Raw genomic sequence first — 18,153 nt, forward strand, 5'->3', positions numbered from 1 at the left:
ACATGAATGAATCTCAAATGCACTATGCTAAGTGAATGAAGCTAGAAAATGCTACAACGCATTTATATGACATTCTGAAAAAAGTAAAACTATAGGAACCAAAAAATTAATTTTTCCTTCTTAAAACCAAACCTACTCCATAAAAAGCATTAAATTATTTAAAACTTAACAAATAATCTTAATCCTGGGGACATTTATTTTTCTTTTCTTTTTTGTTTTGGGGGACATTTTTTCTAAAGAGGATCTATATATATATATATAAATGTATACTCATACCAGCCCCAAATAGACACTTATAAAGGTGTTTTTACTAGAGTAATTTGTAAAGAGAAAAAGAAACAAATGCCCACTAGAAGTTTATAAATTTGATAGAGTATTCAACCTTATATATAACAACACATTATGCAAGAGAGAACCTGGAAGACATATTTCATTAGTGATAGAAAATCATTTCTTTTCAACCACCATAGTAATAAATGATTACGGCAAAAAAAATTTTTTTTGGTGTTTGCTGCACTTTAATTGCCAAGAGGATATAATACATTCAAATAAATGAAGAAAAATGGGTAAACAAACGGACACATTATGAGGATTTCTAAGGTTCAATTAACATGTGTGAATTTCTCAAACTCCAAATTATCAGGGAAATTGACTATAAGACAAGAAAATAGTTTTCAAGACAGACAAAATCCAGTGATACTCAAAGCTTCCAAACTAATAGAGAATGAATACACAAAAGATAAATGTCAGGCACAAATGTTGATGCCTGTAATCCCAACAACTCTGGAGGCTGAAGCAGGAGGATTGCTTGAGGCCTGGAGTTCCAGACCAGCCTAGGCAACATAGCGAGACCCTGTCTCTTAAAACAAAACCAAAAGTTAAATATTTTTTAAAAGATCAACAGAGGATGTGGCATGGGTCTTCACTTTCGTGGGGGCTTCTTTAGTTGCTATTGTTGTTGTTTTTGAGACAAGGTCTTACTTTGTTCAGGCAGGAGTGCTGTGGCATGATCATGGCTCACTGCACCTTCTGGGTTCAAGGGATCTTTCCACCGCAGCCCCCTAAGCAGCTGGGACTACAGGTGTGTGCCACCTCACCTAGCGAATTTTTCAATTTTTCTGTAGAGAGGAGGTACTGCTATGTTGCCTAGGCTGGTCTCGAAAACTCCTGAGCTCAAGTGATCTTCCAGTCTCGTCCTCCCAAAGTGCTGCGATTACAGGCATGCGCCACCATGCCCAGCCTGTTTTGTTTTTTTATTTTTTAACAGGAAGCCATTTATTCATTTGACAAGATTTGTATTGAGTCTCACTTAAATCTTGCAAGTTCTCCCTTTCTGGACTGCAGGTTACTGAGATTTAGGGGTAAAAAAGTTTAACTGCTAGAGAGAATGTCCAAAGGTGTGGGTCCTCAATCTTCCTTATACAATTGAGATATAACGTCTCTGAAGTAGAACAGGAGCATTCCCATGACATTAAATTAATTTCCAGGAGTAGACCTTCCAAGAATTCTTAGGGATAGCATTAATGGCATCTGCTTTCTATAGAAGTGAAAGATCTCTACTCTACAAATCACCCAGCAATTCCTGACTCCACATAAAGCACTCTGACTCAAGATAGAGCCACATATGGCCATATCAGGCTTTTGTCATGAAGTACTACTCTTTTCGGTAATACTACATATTTTCTTCTTTGTATTGTTAACCCCTGAATACTGCAAAAATCTGAATTACCTCTTTCTTAAATTCTAAAGACAAGGATGTGTTCTCAACATCCTGCTCTGCACAGAGTGAGCATGGGTTCTAAAATAATATAAACAGGCCAGGCAGGGTGGCTTGCACCTGTAATCCTAATACTGGAAGGCCAAACAGGATTGTCTGAAGCCATGAGTTTGAGGCCAGCCTGGGCAACATAGTGAGACCCCATCTCTACAAAAAAAATAAAGAAATTAGCCTGGCAAGGTGGCATGCACCTGTGGTCCCAGCTACTCAGGAGGCTGAGGTGGGAAGATCACTTAAGCCAGGGAGGTCGAGGCTGCAGCGAGCCAAGATCATGTCACTACACTACAGCCTGGGAAACAGAGCAAGACCTTGTCTTTAAAAAAAATAAAATAATATAAACAGACATCCCTTGTTCTTATCTTTTTTTTTTTTTTCAGATAGAGTTTCACTTTTGTTGCCCAGGCTGGAGTGCAAAGGCACCATCTCGGCTCACTGCAAACCCCACCTCCCAGATTCAAGCAATTCTCTTCCCTCAGCCTCCCAAGTAGCTGGGATTACAGGCATGCATCACCACGCCTGGCTAATTTTGTATTTGTAGTAGAGACAGGGTTTTTCCATGGTGGTCAGGCTGGTCTCGAACTCCTGACTTCAGGTGATCCGCCCGCCTCGGCCTCCCAAACTTGTCTTTATCTTTAGAAATACCAACATACATGCACAATGGGAAAATATAATTGAATGGTTTTCCCAGACACTACTAAATATAGCCCATTATATCCCAGTAGAACATCATGTAAAATAACAATTACAAACTTTTGGCTGGGCGCGGTGGCTCACGCCTGTAATCCCAGCACTTTGGGAGGCCCAGGCAGGTGGAACACCTGAGGTCAGGAGTTTGAGACCAGCCTGGCCAACATGGTGAAACCCCATCTCTACTAAAAATACAAAAAATTAACCGGGCGTGGTGGTGGGCGACTATAATCCCAGCTACTCAGGAGGCCAAGGCAGGAGAATCGCTTGAACCCAGGAGGTGGAAGTTGCAGTGAGCCAAGATAGTGCCATTGCACTCCAACCTGGGGAACAAGAATGAAACTCCATCTCAAAAAAAAAAAAAAAAAGAATGGTAAATTAAGGGCCCGGAGCAGTGGCTCACACCCGTGATCCAGCACTATGGGAGGCTGAGATGGGCAGATCACCTGCGATCAGGAGCTCAAGACCAGCCTGGCCAACGTGGTGAAACCCCATCTCCACTAAAAATACAAAAATTAGCTGGGCGTGATGGCAGGTGCCTGTAATCCCATCTACTCTAGAGGCTGAGGCACCAGAATTGCTTGAACCGGGAGGCGGAGGTTACAGTGAGCTGAGATGGCACCACTGCACTCCAGCCTGGGAAACTGAGCATGATTCTGTCTTAAAAAAAAAAAAGAAAAAAAGAATGGTAAATTAGAAGGGAACATCCAAAAATAATCATGAGCTGTGATGGTTATTATTGAGTGTCAACTTGACTGTATTGAAGGATGCAAAGTATTGTTCCCGGGTTTGTTTGTGAGGGTGTTGCCAAAGGAGATTAATATTTGAGTCAGAGGACTGGGAGAGGCAGACCTACCCTCAATCAGGGTGGGCACCATCTAATCAGCTGCCAGTGAGCCTAGAATAAAGCAGGCAGGAGAAGATCTTGGAAGAGCGGACTTGCTGAGTCTTCCGGCCTTCATCTTTCTCCCCTTAAACATCACACTCCAGTTTCTTCAGCTTTTGGACTCTTGGATTTACACCAGTGTTTTGCCAGGTGCTCTTAGGCCTTTGCCACAGACTGAAGGCTGCACTGTCGGCTCCCCTACTTTTGAGGTTTGGGGACTCGGACTGGCTTCCTTGCTCCCCAGATTGCAGACAGCCTATTGTGGGACTTTACCTTGTGATCACGTGAGTCAATAATCCTTAATAAACTCCCCTTTATATATACATCTATCCTATTAGTTCAGTTCCTCTAGAGAACCCTAATACATGAGCCTTTTCCTTTATCGTCCAAATTTTCCATATTTTTATTACTTTTAAATGTTAAAAATTTTAGTGCATTATGCTCCAAAAGTCCATGGCCTACTCTGTACGAATACAGAAAATGTAACAGCATTTATGAAACAAGTTAATACTGGCAACATTATTAACCCAACCACCCAAGTAGGTTCCAAATCCCAGCCATCATTACACTCTTTCATCTACCAAATCTAATCAGTTAACAAATCCTATCAATTCTTCACTTCTCAAATAAACCCTTTTTCATTCACACTAACTAGAACCACCCTATTTTCAAACAAAGAAATTGAGGCTGCTGAAAATAGTAGAAATTAGGATAAATATAAAAGACTTTCTTCCTATTTTTAATTGCTCTAAAACACTGGCCAACAAGATGAAACCCAGTGTCTGCTAAAAATCCAAAAAAAAAAAAAAAAAAAAAATTAACCAAGTGTGGTGGTAGGCATCTGTAACCCGGAGGCTAAAGGCGGGAGAATCACTTGAACCCAGAAGGCAAAGGTTCCAGTGAGCTGAGATCGCACCACTGCACTCCAGCCTGGGCAACAAGAGCAAAACTCCATCTCAAAAAATAAACAAATAAATAAATAAATAAATAAATAAGCCGAGCACGGTGGTTCACACCTGTAAATCCCAGCACTCTGGGAGGCCGAGGTGGGCAGATCGCTTGAGGTCAGGAGTTCGAGACCAGCCTGGCCAACATAATGAAACCCCGTCTCTACTAAAAACACAAAAATTAGCCCGGTGTGGTGGCGCATGCCTGTAATCCCAGCTACTCGAGAGGCTGAGACAGGAGAATCACTCAAACCCGGGAGTTGCAGTGTGCCAAGATCATGCCATTGCACTCCAGCCTCGGAGACAGAACAAGACTCTATCTCAAAAAATAAAAAATAAAAATAAATAAATAAATAACAAGGCATTACAAAGTTTATAACAGAGAGAAAATATTTGATGAATAACAAAGTATTTGACAATTATATCACAAAGGATGGGTGGGAGGAAACAGAATTATATATAAGGTTCTACCATATTAAATATTAGACAACACACCATCATTCACAAAGTTCTACTAGACAGCAGTGCTCTAGCACAACCACTTTAGAACACAGTAAAAAGAAGCAACAATAGTGAAGATAGGGAAGACAGAAAAGAGAGAGGGAAGGAGACATTCTGGTAGGTAGATTAAACTGTACAATTAAGAGTTTACTCCTTGAGGGCAGGGACTCCAAAATATAACAGAAAGATGAAATGATAAAACATAATCCAAACAAGGATGGGGAAAAAATGTTCATGAAATTCAGATATGAACTGATATCAATTCCCAAAATATATCTGACAACACAAAGAAAAATGCACACCCTTCAGACCCAAGAAATTCTATTTCTAAGAATTTGTCGGCCAGGCATGGTGACTCATGCCTATAATCCCAGCACTTTGGGAGGCTGAGGTGGGCAGAACGCCCGAGGTCAGGAGTTCGAGACCAGCCTGGTCAACATGGTGAAACCCCATCTCTACTAAAAATACAAAAATTAGCCAGGTGTGCGCCTGTAGTCCCAGCTACTCAGGAGGCTGAGGCAGGAGAATCGCCTGAACCCAGGAGTCGGAGGTTGCAGTGAGCCAAGACCACCCCACTGCACTCTAGCCTGGGCAACAGAGCAAGATTTCATCTCAAAAAAAATAAAAATAATAATAAAAAAAGAATTTGTCCTACAGATAAATTCATATATAAGTACACAAGGAAGTATATACAAGAATATTCAACCTAGCATCATTTAACAGCAAAAGGCTAGAAATGATCTAAATGTTTATAAATAAAAGCCTGATGAAATAATGCATGGTCCACTATAAACCCATGTGCACAACGACATACACGCACACACACATACATACATACATACATATATATATATATATTTTTTTTTTGGGGGGGGTGGGGACAGAGTCTCGCTCTGTCACCCAGGCTGGAGTGCAGTGGCACAATCCTGGCTCACTGCAACCTCCGCCTCCCAGGTTCAAGCAATTCTCCTGCCTCAGCCTCCCAAGTAGTTGCGACTACAGGCACACACTGCTATACTCGGCTAATTTTTTTCTGTATTTTAGTAGAGACGGGGTTTCACCATATTGCCCAGGCTGGTCTCGAACTTCTGACCTCAGGCAATCCACCCATCTCGGCCTCCCAAAGTGCTAGGATTACAGGCATGAGCCACTGAGCCCGGCTGACATATACATATATTTGAATATACATAGAATAGCTCTGGAATTATACAAAGAAACAACTGGATTTCTCTTGAGAAGAATGAACCGAGACAAACAGCAAGAAAACCGCTGACTGTATTCTCCTTACCATTTATAATTTTTATCATGTGCACATTATTGCCTGCAAAGAAAGAATGGGGTAGGGGAGAGAGGAGAGGAAAGAGAGAGACATTCTGGTAGGTAAATTAAACCATACAATTACAGAGTTAGTTCCTTGAGGGCAAAGACTTCAAATAGCAGCCTATACTAGCTCATGAAGAAGAAGAAAAACGTCAGTAAATTTCTTTTGGGTTAAACTAGCACTAATTTCATCTCAACTGCTACATGCCAGCCTCAATCAAAAAAATGTCAGATACTTCCTATTAAATAATACTAAGAGAATACAAATACATAAACTCACTAGAACAATACACAGGAAAAGAGGCAAGAGCAAAAAGAAGTTTTCAACCAAATTGTTTTGGAAGCAGATGTTAGGTGATAACTTAGCTGCAGCCTGATCCTATGCTCCACCTAAGATTTCCTCATCTGCCCCAAACTAAGTTCTAGATTTCCATGGAAAGAATAAAGTCTTGTCATTCACATGTAAGTGATGAATATTTTGCTGTAGTTTTCAAATTCTCATATGCATCAACAAGCTTTTTCTTGTTTAACAAGCATCAAGATCAAGGAAAAAAGTTTCATTTCAGTTGAATATGAAATCTGGGTGTGCTCATTTCAAGCTCAACCCAGAACTGAGTATTCGTACAGAAAAAAAATATATATATATACATGTTTTGTTGAAATAAATAAATTTTTTTTTCAATTTTGAAAATATCACTTTTTATGTACAGGTCTAGAATAGAGACCAAGAAATCGCCACACATTAATAATTCTGCTAGACCTATATTTGACACAGATCATGTTACAGAAAAAGAAATTTTTGAAGCTGTCATATAAAATTGTGTTAAGCTATATTTTTTTCATAGTGCCTTGCTTTATGGTTTTAGTAGCTTTACTATAAACATTATAAATTTTCCTATTGTAAAAAATAACTTTCCTAAGTTCATTTAAATTAAATACACCTTTAGAAAAATCCCATTTTGTCTTATACAAATTATTTAATCAAAACATTGTGGTTGCCTTATAAGTTTTTAAACATCTAAGAAAAGGGAAGAGATTAATTTCAAGAAAGGTAAGCTAAGCTTAACTGCACATTTTCCCCCAAAAAAAGTTAGTTAAAACGTCATGTTTAGTCTTAAAAGGTGGCTGGGGGTTTGTCTTATACATACCCTAGATCACATAATATCTCATTAGCATCTTGTATACTAAAAACTGGGGATAAAACTATTGTTATCACTTAAGGTAAAAAAAAATATAGGAATTTCTTTAGAAGGAAAAATTAAAGTTTCCTTTACTTCACTACTCACTTGCAATAATGATGATATCCTTAGGGGAGAGAGGAAAACCATACAAAATGAACAGGCTAATAAGATGGTCAAATAAACAGATTCCTAGAGAAATCAGTCGTACTCAAAAGAGCATAAATTATTACTAGAGCAATATATCTCAACTTCCTGGTCACAAATGCCTGGGTTCCCTGAGAAACGGAAATTATGCCAAGGGGTCTCCAGAACAAAAAGATTGGGAAAATCTGCGCTATAGACATTAACGAGACAGGCTCTGGACTTAAGGACACCACACATATCCTTAGGCATGATACTGAGGTCTCTTCCCTGGGGAAACTGGCCCAAGAGAAGAAAAAAAACCTACTTTTGGGAGTCCCTGCATCTTCTTTCTAGAGTAACATGCTCCAGACTAGCAGCCTCATCTAAACACAGAAAACATTTCAGCAGCATTTAGTGTCTCACTTAAATATTAATAGAAACTGGCCAGGCCAAGCGGCACTCTGGTTGGTGGAGACAGGCGGATCACTTGAGGTCAGGAGTTCAAGACCAGCCTGGCCAACATGGTGAAACCCCCCCAAAATTAGCCAGGTGTAGTGGTGTGCCCCTGTAGTCCCAGCTACTCAGGAGACTGAGGTGGGAGAATTGCTTGAACCCGGGAGGCCAAGGTTGAAGTGAGCCAAGATAGTACCACTGCACTCCAGCCTGGGCAACAGAGCAAGACTCCATCTCAAAAAAAAAAAAAAAACTTTTAGAAAGGCATTAACAGGACAAAGAACAAACAGCAAGGCAAGTGCTCTTGAAGAATTGAAATACAATGGCCAAAATGTAAAAATCAATAAAAGGAACACAAGATAAAAATAAATCTGATAAGCCGGGCGCAGTGGCTCACTCCTGTAATCCCAGCATTTTGGGAGGCCAAGGCAGGTGGATCAGCTGAGGTCAGGAGTTCGAGACCAGCCTGGCCAATTTGGTAAAACCCCGTCTCTACTAAAAATACAAAAAATTTAGCTGGGCGTGGTGGCGCGTGCCTATAGTCCCAGCTACTCGGGAGGCTGAGGCAGGAGAACTGCTTGAACCCGGGAGGCGGAGGCTGCAGTGAGCCGAGATCTCTCCACTGCACTCTAGCCTGGGCGACACAGCGAGACTCCGTCTCAAATAAATAAATCTAATAGAAATAAAAACAGGCCAGGCGTGAGTAATCCCAGCACTTTGGGAGGCCAAGGCAAAAGCATCACTTAAGGCCAGGAGTTCGAGACCAGCCTGGGCAATATAGCGAGACTCAGTCTCTATTTTTTAAAAGAAAATACATTTTGAAATTTTAAAAAATAATAAAGAAGAAAAGCAAACGGATAAAGATATGGAAACTAGGACAGAAATTGTTAAATTACAGATGTGCTCCAAGATATACCACAACTAGATAACACAGGTTCCAAAAACAGAAAACAAAGATAACTGAAAGGAGAAATAATAAAAAAAAATTCCCAGAAATAGTCTCTAGATTGAAAAAGCCCACAGAGTAACCAGCACAGTGAACAGAAAACAAACAATGAAACACCTCACAACAAGGCGATCCTCATTTCAGAATGGTGGTAACCCTTCCATAGAGGACACACACCATCACCAACAAAGGATTAAGAATCAGAATGGCATCCAAATTCTCAACGGCAATTCCAAAAGCCAGAAGATGAAGTGCTTTCAATATTCAGTGGAAAAATTATTTCCAACCTACAATTCTAATTCTATACCCAGGCAAACCGGCAAGTATAAAGACATCACTGAAGATATTCAAGGTCTGGGTATAACATATACCTCTCACGTATCCCCTCTCAAAAAACTATTGGAAAACGCACTCCAGCAAAACAACAACCAGAAATTAGAGCATCCAAAACAGGAGAGAAGTGAAGAAAATTCCCAGGGAAGTTCCCAGTTCTAATAGCTGTGCCACAGATGTAGAGATCAATGAGCTAATTTGGAATAGGAGGATGAGGGACTCCAAAAGACACATCTCCAAGGAAAATAAACAAAAGTAACTGTCTGCTATGTTTTTAATTATTTACAGGAAAGTTTCCATTATCAAAACTTTCTTAGGGATAAATTTGTGATAGGTACATAGAAAACGAAGCAATCAATATAAAAAACAATTTTAACCTCAAGGACCATAAAAAGTTATTTAAAAAGAAAATATAACTGTAGTATACCACAAGGCTCTACTGTAATCAATATTTACATGGTCATAATAACATTAATACTGATTTAACCAAAAGATGCTACACCTACAACGGAAGGATTCGGTAGCATGGTGATTAGAGAATTAAGTGTACATTTTCCGTAGTAGCAAGTCACTACGTAATACATAAAACTGAAAAAAAAAAAAAAAAAAAAAACTCCTGAAGCAGTAGTATAGCATATTATTTAGAAATGTGTAGGCCAGGCACGGTGGCTCATGCCTGTAATGCCAAATGGTGAATATAGTTTGTGTGATTCTAATCAAAATCACAAATATTCCACATACCAAACGTCATCCCCTTTTTTCTTTTTTCGCTCTGTCGCCCAGGCTGGAGTGCAGGGGCGCGATCTCGGCTCACTGCAAGCTCCGCCTCCCGGGTTTACGCCATTCTCCTGCCTCAGCCTCTCTGAGTAGCTGGGACTACAGGTGCCCGCCACCACGCCCGGCTAATTTTTTTGTATTTTTATTAGAGACGGGGTTTCACTGTGGTCTCGATCTCCTGACCTCGTGATCTGCCCGCCTCGGCCTCCCAAAGTGCTGGGATTACAAGCGTGAGCCACCGCACCCGGCCTGAGTCCTAATTTTTACCCCCAAGTTCAAAGTGTATCCCTGAGTTTTAAAATGTTATTTGCCACAGTCTAGAAACTTATCTGAAGTTCCTGAGAGCACAAACCAAATACATCCACAACTGAGTTCATTTTCTTTTCCCAAATCTGTTCTCCTCACTGTTAACAATTAGAACCACCATCCAAACTATCACCCTCAACTCCCCCTTTCTCAATCCCTACATCCAACAGTTTGCCAAATCAGTCTTTTCAATCTTTTTTACTCTTGCCATTCCCATTGCCATTCCACCGAAATTCAGGTGATCAATGCCTTTGTGAGTTTCTCCTATCTCAAGTCACACTCTACTCATCTTATTATATATATATATATTCTATTTATTCTAAGAATATAATTACTAGTAATAATAACTGTGAGTGCCTAAAGCCTTGGATGAGAAGGAAGACAATGATGTGAAAATATCTGGCCGGGCGTGGTGGCTCACGCTTGTAATCCCAGCACTTTGGGAGGCCGAGGTGGATAGATCACAAGGTCAGGAGTTCAGGAACAGCCTGTCCAATATGGTGAAACCCTGTCTGTACTAAAAAAAAAAAAAAAATTAGCCACGCGTGGTGGCACACGGCTGTAGTCCAGCTACTCAGGAGGCTGAGGCAGGAGAATGGCTTGAACCTGGGAGGCGGAGGTTGCAGTAAGCCAAGATCACACCACTGCACTCCAGCCTGGGCGACAGAGTGAGACTCCAACAAAAAAAGAAAAAAAAGAAAATATCTGCCAGGTGCAGTGGCTCACGCCTGTAATCCCAGCACTTTGGGAGGCTGAGGCGGATGGATCACCTGAGGTCAGGAGTTCGAGACCAGCCTGGCCAACATAGTGAAACCCCGTCTCTACTAAAAATACAAAAGTTAGCTGGGCGTGGTGGCAGGCGCCTGTAACCCCAGCTACTCGGGAGGCTAAGGCAGGAGAATCGCTTGAACCCAGGAGGCAGAGGTTACAATGAGCCAAGATCTGCCATTGCACTCCAGTCTGGGCAACAAGAGTGAAACTCCATCTCAAAAAAAAAAAAAAAAGAAAGAAAATATCTAATATTGAGATTTCTATACCCCACACACAGATTACGAGGATTTTATTCCTTGAAACAATTATCTACAACAAGTACCATTAGCATCCCCTTTTTACAAGTAAGTGAACTTGCCTAAAGTTAAACTGCTAGCAAGCAAATGGCAACTCCAGGATCTGAACCCTGACAGTCTGGCTCCAGAGTACATACTATTAACCATGGAATACTTTCTAATGTATAATTCTATTCAAAGCCATTCTGAAAACTTATGTCTCTCCTTTCTTTTTCTACTATTTCTGCTCTCCCCATCCCAACACCCTATTACCCTACATTTCAAGCCACAAATAACTGAATATGATAGGCTTATTTTCACACCTCTAAGATCCAACTGCAAAGTTCTGTTCTTCCCTTTCTAATCCAATTCAAAATTCATCTCCTCTGAGGGAACTTCTATACCCATCCCCTGTGGAATTATCCACTCTCTAAGCCAGAGAACTCATCACATTATATGCTTATGTATCTGTCTTACATGGCTAGTTTGTGAGTCTCTGGAATTCCTTGTGTCTTTTATATCTTTGTATTACACTGTTAATAACACAGAGTAGTTCAATCAAAGCCTACAGAATTTAATTAAATGTAAATTCTACTAGCCAAGACATAAAACTAATAGTTTCTACTTTGCCTCATCTTCATTGCAAAATATATACATCAAAAACCAAAAGAATTTTTAGCCGGGTGTGGGTGACTCGTGCCTCTAATCCCAGTACTTTGGGGGGCTGAGGCAGGCAGATAGCTTGAGCTCAGGAGTTGGAGAGCACCCTGGGCAACATGGTGAAACCCAGTCTCTACCCAAAATACAGAAAATTAGCCGGGCATGGTGGCATGTACCCGTAGTCCCAGCTACTCGGGAAGCTAAGGTGGGAGAATCACCTGAACCCGGCAGGCAGAGGTTGCAGTGAGCCGAGATCGTGCCACCGCACTACAGCCTGGGTGACAGAGACCCGGTCTCCAAAAAAAAAAAAAAAAAAGAATTCCCTTGAATGTGTAACGTTAGCAGCAATCCTCCAAATGTTAGAGAAACACTAAATTCTTAGAGATGTATTTCATAAGGTACTAGAAAGTAGACATCAAAGATGACACAAATATGAAGTTCTGGTATCTTGCTTCTTGATTCTGACTATTAGTCCAAAGAAGTTATCACTTTTTGCTGCCCTTGGCACTCCCCAACTCCAATAAACAACCAAATTTATACACAACTTAATACATCCAAAGGAAGGGGAAAACTAGCAAGAACACGACTTGCTATATATATATTTTGTGGTGGTGGTGGTTGTTGTTGTGATGGAGTTTTGCTCTTGTTGCCCAGACTGGAGTGCAGTGGCACGATCTCGGCTCACTGCAACCTCTGCCTCCTAGGTTCAAGTGATTCTCCTGCCTCTGCCTCCCCAGTAGCTGGGATTATAAGCGCCTGCCACCACGCCTGTCTAATTTTTTGTATTTTTAGTAGAGACGGGGTTTTGCCACGTTGAGCAGGCTAGTCTCGAACTCCTGACCTCAGGTCATCCACCCACCTTGGCCTCCCAAAATGCTAGGATTACAGGTATAAGCCACCGAGCCTGGCCAAATTTTTTTTATTATACCACACACCCTAAGTAATTCTGAACCACAGACTACACTTTGAGAAACACCATTCTGGATGTTCACAGGCAATGTTATCACCAATTTGAAACTTCATACAACCATGAAAACTGAACCTACACTGGTAATTTATGTTAAATACACTAAAACTAGAAGCAAAACTAATATGATACACAACAGCTAACTTTTATACTGAGGTACTGTGCTGTTTTTTCAGTTTTCCCATATTTAATCTCTACTATCATATGAGGTAGATTTCACCACCCATTTCACAGATGAGAAAGATAACTTTCCATGTCACATGGCTTCTAGTTGGCAGAACACAGGTATTAAACTCAAACTGTCTACCCAAAGTATATCCTCCTCACCTCTATGTTATACCATCTCTCCATCTGTAATCTATTTGACATTTTAATAAATAAAATGAAGTTGGGTAAAAGGAGAGAAGGCACAAAAATAAACTTTCTGGTTAACACTGTTGCCTAGGTACCTTTTCTAAACATACCTCAGTTCCTAATGACAAACGGCTTTGCTATGGAGATGACAGTCACTGAAGGTGGGAAGTTTAAAATATCTGTCAGGGATGGGTGCTTGGATTACTTTATAGTAGTCAAGAGTAGGAAGTTCTACATCAGCCAATTAGCTCTAACCCCAGAAGAATAAAGCAACTGGATAGGGATCTTGATACCTTCAACTTAGGGAAAAAGGGACTCTGAAGTTTACAAAGACTTTCCTTCCAGATTTAGTCATATAAAAACAGCAAATGATTTCATCATAGTTTTGTGTGTGTTATGAACACCTGAAATCTGAAAACAGTTTGTTCTACTCTGCATGGATATTTACTAGAGTGAAACAACAATTCCTGGGAAGGAAACTATGAGACATTCACACTAGAGTATGACTTAATAACAGACAATATTTCTCACACCTAGGTGAAAGTGCTGCACTAGAAAAATAAGAGTTTTTATTTTTCTAGTTGGCGGAACACAGGTATTAAACCTGACCTCCGGTGATCCACCGCCTCAGCCTCCCAAAGTGCTGGGATTACAGGTGTGAGCCACCGCGCCTGGCCAAGTTATTTTTTATTATACCACACACCTTAATTCTGATACAGATGAACCACAGACTACACTTTGAGAAATAAGAGTTTTTATTTTTCTGGATTTATTTATTTATTTTGGTGGTGGAGCAAATGGGGATAATTTTACAGCAAATACTCTATGGGATGATCTAGGGAAGGGGAGCGTTCAAAAACATGAAGAGAGGACACGGGAGTAGACTGACATCCCAGGAAATAGGGCCCTCCCTCCTAGAGATCAGAGGAAAAGAGCACCTTCCTCCACACCTTGCCAATACTTAATTCAACCCAGCTCTCCTCAGGGTGTTTCTCTGAGTGTCAAACGGTTGTTAAGAGAGCCATATTCTGCTATCAGACTACAGGCTGTGCCTCCTTCTGCCACCTCTACTGCCCACTGAAGCCAGCTCCTTCCCCTCCACCTGATGCACTATGCTGGCTCCAGAAGGCTGAAGGACTGAAGCAGTTTTGTTCCTATCTGTAAGAGTTACTTAACTAGTGGCTGGGCGCGGTGGCTCACGCCTGTAATCCCAGCACTTTGGGGAGGCCGAGGTCGGCAGGTCACCTGAGGTCGGGAGCTTCTGACCAGCCTGACCAATGTGGAGAAACCCTGTATCTACTAAAAACATAAAATTAGCCGGGCGAGGTAGCATATGCCTGTAATCCCAGCTACTTGGGAGGCTGAGGCAGGAGCATGGCTTGAACCTGGGAGGCAGAAATTTCGGTGAGCCAAGATTGCGCCACTGCACTCCAGCCTGGGTGACAGAATGAGACTCAGTCTCAAAAAAAAAAAGTTACTTAACTAAGTACATGTAATTTTGGTATGCTATATATTTCCCACGTTCTATCTTACACATCATGATGTCACTTCCTTGATATAATATAAAGACATGGTCTTTGGAGTACAACTGACCAAAGTTCAAATAAATACCAACTCTGCCACTTGTTACTTAACCTCTCTAAAAGCTATAGTGAGCCGGGCGCGGTGGCTCACGCTTGTAATCCCAGCACTTTGGGAGGCCGAGGCGGGCGGATCACAAGGTCAGGAGTTCGAGACCAGCCTGGCCAACGTGGTGAAACCCCGTCTCTACTAAAAATACAAAAAAATTAGCCGGGCGTGGTGGCGGGCGCCTGTAGTCCCAGCTACTCGGAAAGGCTGAGGCAGGAGAATGGCGTGAACCCGGGAGGCGGAGCTTGCAGTGAGCCGAGATCGCGCCACTGCACTCCAGTCTGGGTGACAGAGCGAGACTCCGTCTCAAAAATAAAAAATAAATTAAAAAAAGCTATAGTGAGGATTAAATGAGATTTTGCATAAAAACCACCTGCCAAATAGTAAGAGTTCAGTAGGTGACAGAGGTTATGAAGCAGGGAGGGGAAGTCTAGTACTTTAATCACGGTTTTAGAAAAGCATTCTGCATTCTCAAAAGGTTTAAAATAGTGCTCTGGGCCGGGCAATCCTAGCACTTTGGGAGGCCAAGGCGGGCAGATCACATAAGGTCAGGAGTTCCAAACCAGCCTGGCAAACATGGTGAAACCCAGTCTCTACCAAAATAACAAAAATTAGCCGGGCATGATGGCGGGTGCCTGTAATCCCAGCTACTCGGAAGGCTGAGATGGGAGAATCGCTTGAACCCGGGAGACCGTCGTTGCAGTGAGCCGAGATCACATAACTGCACTCCAGCCTGGGCAGCTGAGCAAGACTCCATCTCAAAAAATAAATAAATACATAAATAAAAATGAATACATCAATAAAATAGTGCTCTGGTTCTAATTAGAAAACACTATTCGGGCCGGGCGCAGTGGCGCACACCTGTAATCCCAGCATTCTGGGAAGCCGAGGCAGGCGTTTCACCTGAGGTCAGGAGTTCGAGATCAGCCTGGCCAACATGGTGAAACCCTGTCTCTACTAAAAATGCAAAAATTAGCCGGGCATGGTGGTGGTCGCCTGTAATCCCAGCTACTCAGGAGACTGAGGCAGAATCGTTTGAACCTGGGAGTTGGAGGCTGCAATAAGCCGAGATCGTGTAACTGCACTCCAGCCTGAGCAACAGAGACTCTTTCAAAAAAAGAAAACACTATTCATCATTTTCCAGGGCAATTTTCTCTAAGTAAGTATTATCTAAAACTTTCATAAAATAAATAGAAAGAGTCATCCTATTCCTTCCATTTCGGAAACTATTTCATCTGAATTTGTTTCCTGAAATTCCCAACCATTCTGCCTGGAAGATTCTAACAGAAGTTCCCCAGACAGGGAAAGACAAAGATGTATGTTGACAAAAATGAATACATAACTAAAAACCACCCATTTCCTTCCTCAAGGCAACAAGATTATAAATTTTATTCCTTTCCACTTCCCACAATTTGAATTTCTCTTTTGAGTTACTCTTTATGAATGACTCCATTGGCACCCAACAGCTCCATTCAGGACTTCCCCCAAGAAAGCTTCCAGGTAAACAGAAAAACAACGAATGTTAGCTCCCTAAAACAATAACAAGATGGAGACAAACACTGGATTCTGTTTTTCTACATTCAAAACACAGAGTCAGTACACAAAATCAGAAATACACCCAGAGCCTCAGACAAAACCCATAAACCTTCCTAAGGAATCTTGTTTAATTCTCACTTCTTGCTACCCATTTACCAAGTCTTGGGAAATGCTAAAACACGGTTCTCAGCCTCCTCTGTTCAGTGATCCAAATCTGCCACTGCTAATGCATTCAGTACCCCAGATCTGAAACCGTTTTGTGAACAGAAATACTTAGCAGCAGCAGATATGGGCTATGCCAACATTAACCTTGTCCCTAAAACAAAGTGACAAACCACTCCTAGCCTCACCCTCGAGGGAGGGTAAGCAGTAACGACTCCTCCAGGAGTAAGGCCAGGACGCCAGGTTTATCATTAAACCTGCTCAAGCCCAAGGTTTAGCCGCTGCACCTCCACCGCCAGGGAGCCGCGCGGGGCGGGCAGAGTGGTGAATGAGGCGGGCGGGCGGGCGGGGCGCAGGGTAGGCCCGGGAAAGGCGGGGCCGCACTGCCGGGTCCCCACCGCCCGGCACCGCCCCCAGCCCCGCCCCCAGCCACCCGGGCTCCGCGGCAGCTCTGCAGTCCCCGCGCGATTGCAGCCTGAGACTGCAATACCCGCGCGCCCGGGACCCCTTCCCGCAGCCGCCTCCCCCTCGCTGCGCGACCCCTAGCACTTACCTGCTTTGCAAACCGGGGCGCTGGGGCTCCTCTTCTCCGGCGAGCTTCGGCTCTGCTCAGGAGACCTCCTCCGATGCCGGACGCGGGCTGGGGGTGGGGCCGCGCTCACCTCGCCGGTCCACAGGTGGGTGGGCGACGAGCTGGGCGACGACACGGTGCCCAGCAACGGCGGCGGCGGCGGCGGCCGTGGGGGGCTCCCGCGAGCTCCAGGCGCGGTGCCGCGCGTGGGGCTGGTGCCTCGCGTGGACGTCGCGGACGCGCCCGTCTGCGTGGCCACCGTGGGACTGGTGCGCGCGGCCGCGTTCCCGCCGCCGCGCGTGGGGCTGGTGCTGCGCGAGGCGGTGCGCGGGCCGCCGCCGCCTGCGGGGCCTGAGGCGCCACCACAGCAGCCACCGTTGTTGTTGCCGCCGCCGCCGCTCCGCGTGGGGCTGCCATGTTGCTGCTGCTGCTGCTTCAGCTGGAACGGAACCGTCGCCCTCATGGGCTGCAAGCGGCTCCCGGGTCCCCCGGCCGTGGCGACCGCACCACCCCCAAGGGAGCCGGCCGGCGTGGGGGACCCATTGCGCCTCACCCGCTGGGACATGGTCCCCCCCTCCCCGGTGACTGGGCGAGACGGGGGGTTTTGTTGTTGTTGGGCTGCAGGGGGAGGATTCTCGAGGCCGGAGGGCAGGCCCTCCGAGACGGGGTGACGAAGCCGGACTCCGGGGTGCAGGGGGCGACCGGGCCGGGGCAGGCAGCAACGAGGTGGTGCAGCAGCAGCCGCCGCCGCCGCCGCTCCTCATCAACAATAGTGTCTCCTCCGCTGCCCCCGCCCCCCACGACCGCCCATTGGTGCAGCGTCAGCCGCGCTCGAGCCGCTCCACCGCTCCCATTGGCTACGAGCAGCTCGGGTCCCGGGCCCCCGAGGCCTTGAGAGCCTGGGTGTGCGCGGAGACCGTCTGCTCTTTAAAGAGAAAGAGACCCGCCCCCCGCGGGGAGGGAGCGGAGGAAATGGGCCCTGTGTGTATGT

The 18,153-nt window shown here is 43.8% G+C and overlaps 1 protein-coding gene across 2 annotated transcripts in view; it reads right to left on the minus strand.

Moving 5' to 3' along the window:
* The window catches only part of FAM117B (family with sequence similarity 117 member B), a 138,330-nt gene extending 120,386 nt beyond the window's left edge, over positions 1-17,944 (minus strand). Inside the window, exon 1 of one of the 2 annotated variants that reach the window (XM_058439630.1) lies at positions 17,145-17,913. In XM_058439630.1, coding sequence (XP_058295613.1) covers positions 17,145-17,727 — 583 coding nt within the window. In that variant the 5' untranslated portion in view covers positions 17,728-17,913. Of the gene's footprint in view, positions 1-17,144 lie in introns of both variants that reach the window. The other variant, XM_032754914.2, reaches the window with a different exon arrangement.
* Between the last annotated feature and the right edge of the window lie 209 nt (positions 17,945-18,153).

This window comes from Hylobates moloch, unplaced genomic scaffold, assembly GCF_009828535.3.
Source record: "Hylobates moloch isolate HMO894 unplaced genomic scaffold, HMol_V3 SCAFFOLD_1, whole genome shotgun sequence".
NCBI lineage: Eukaryota > Metazoa > Chordata > Mammalia > Primates > Hylobatidae > Hylobates > Hylobates moloch.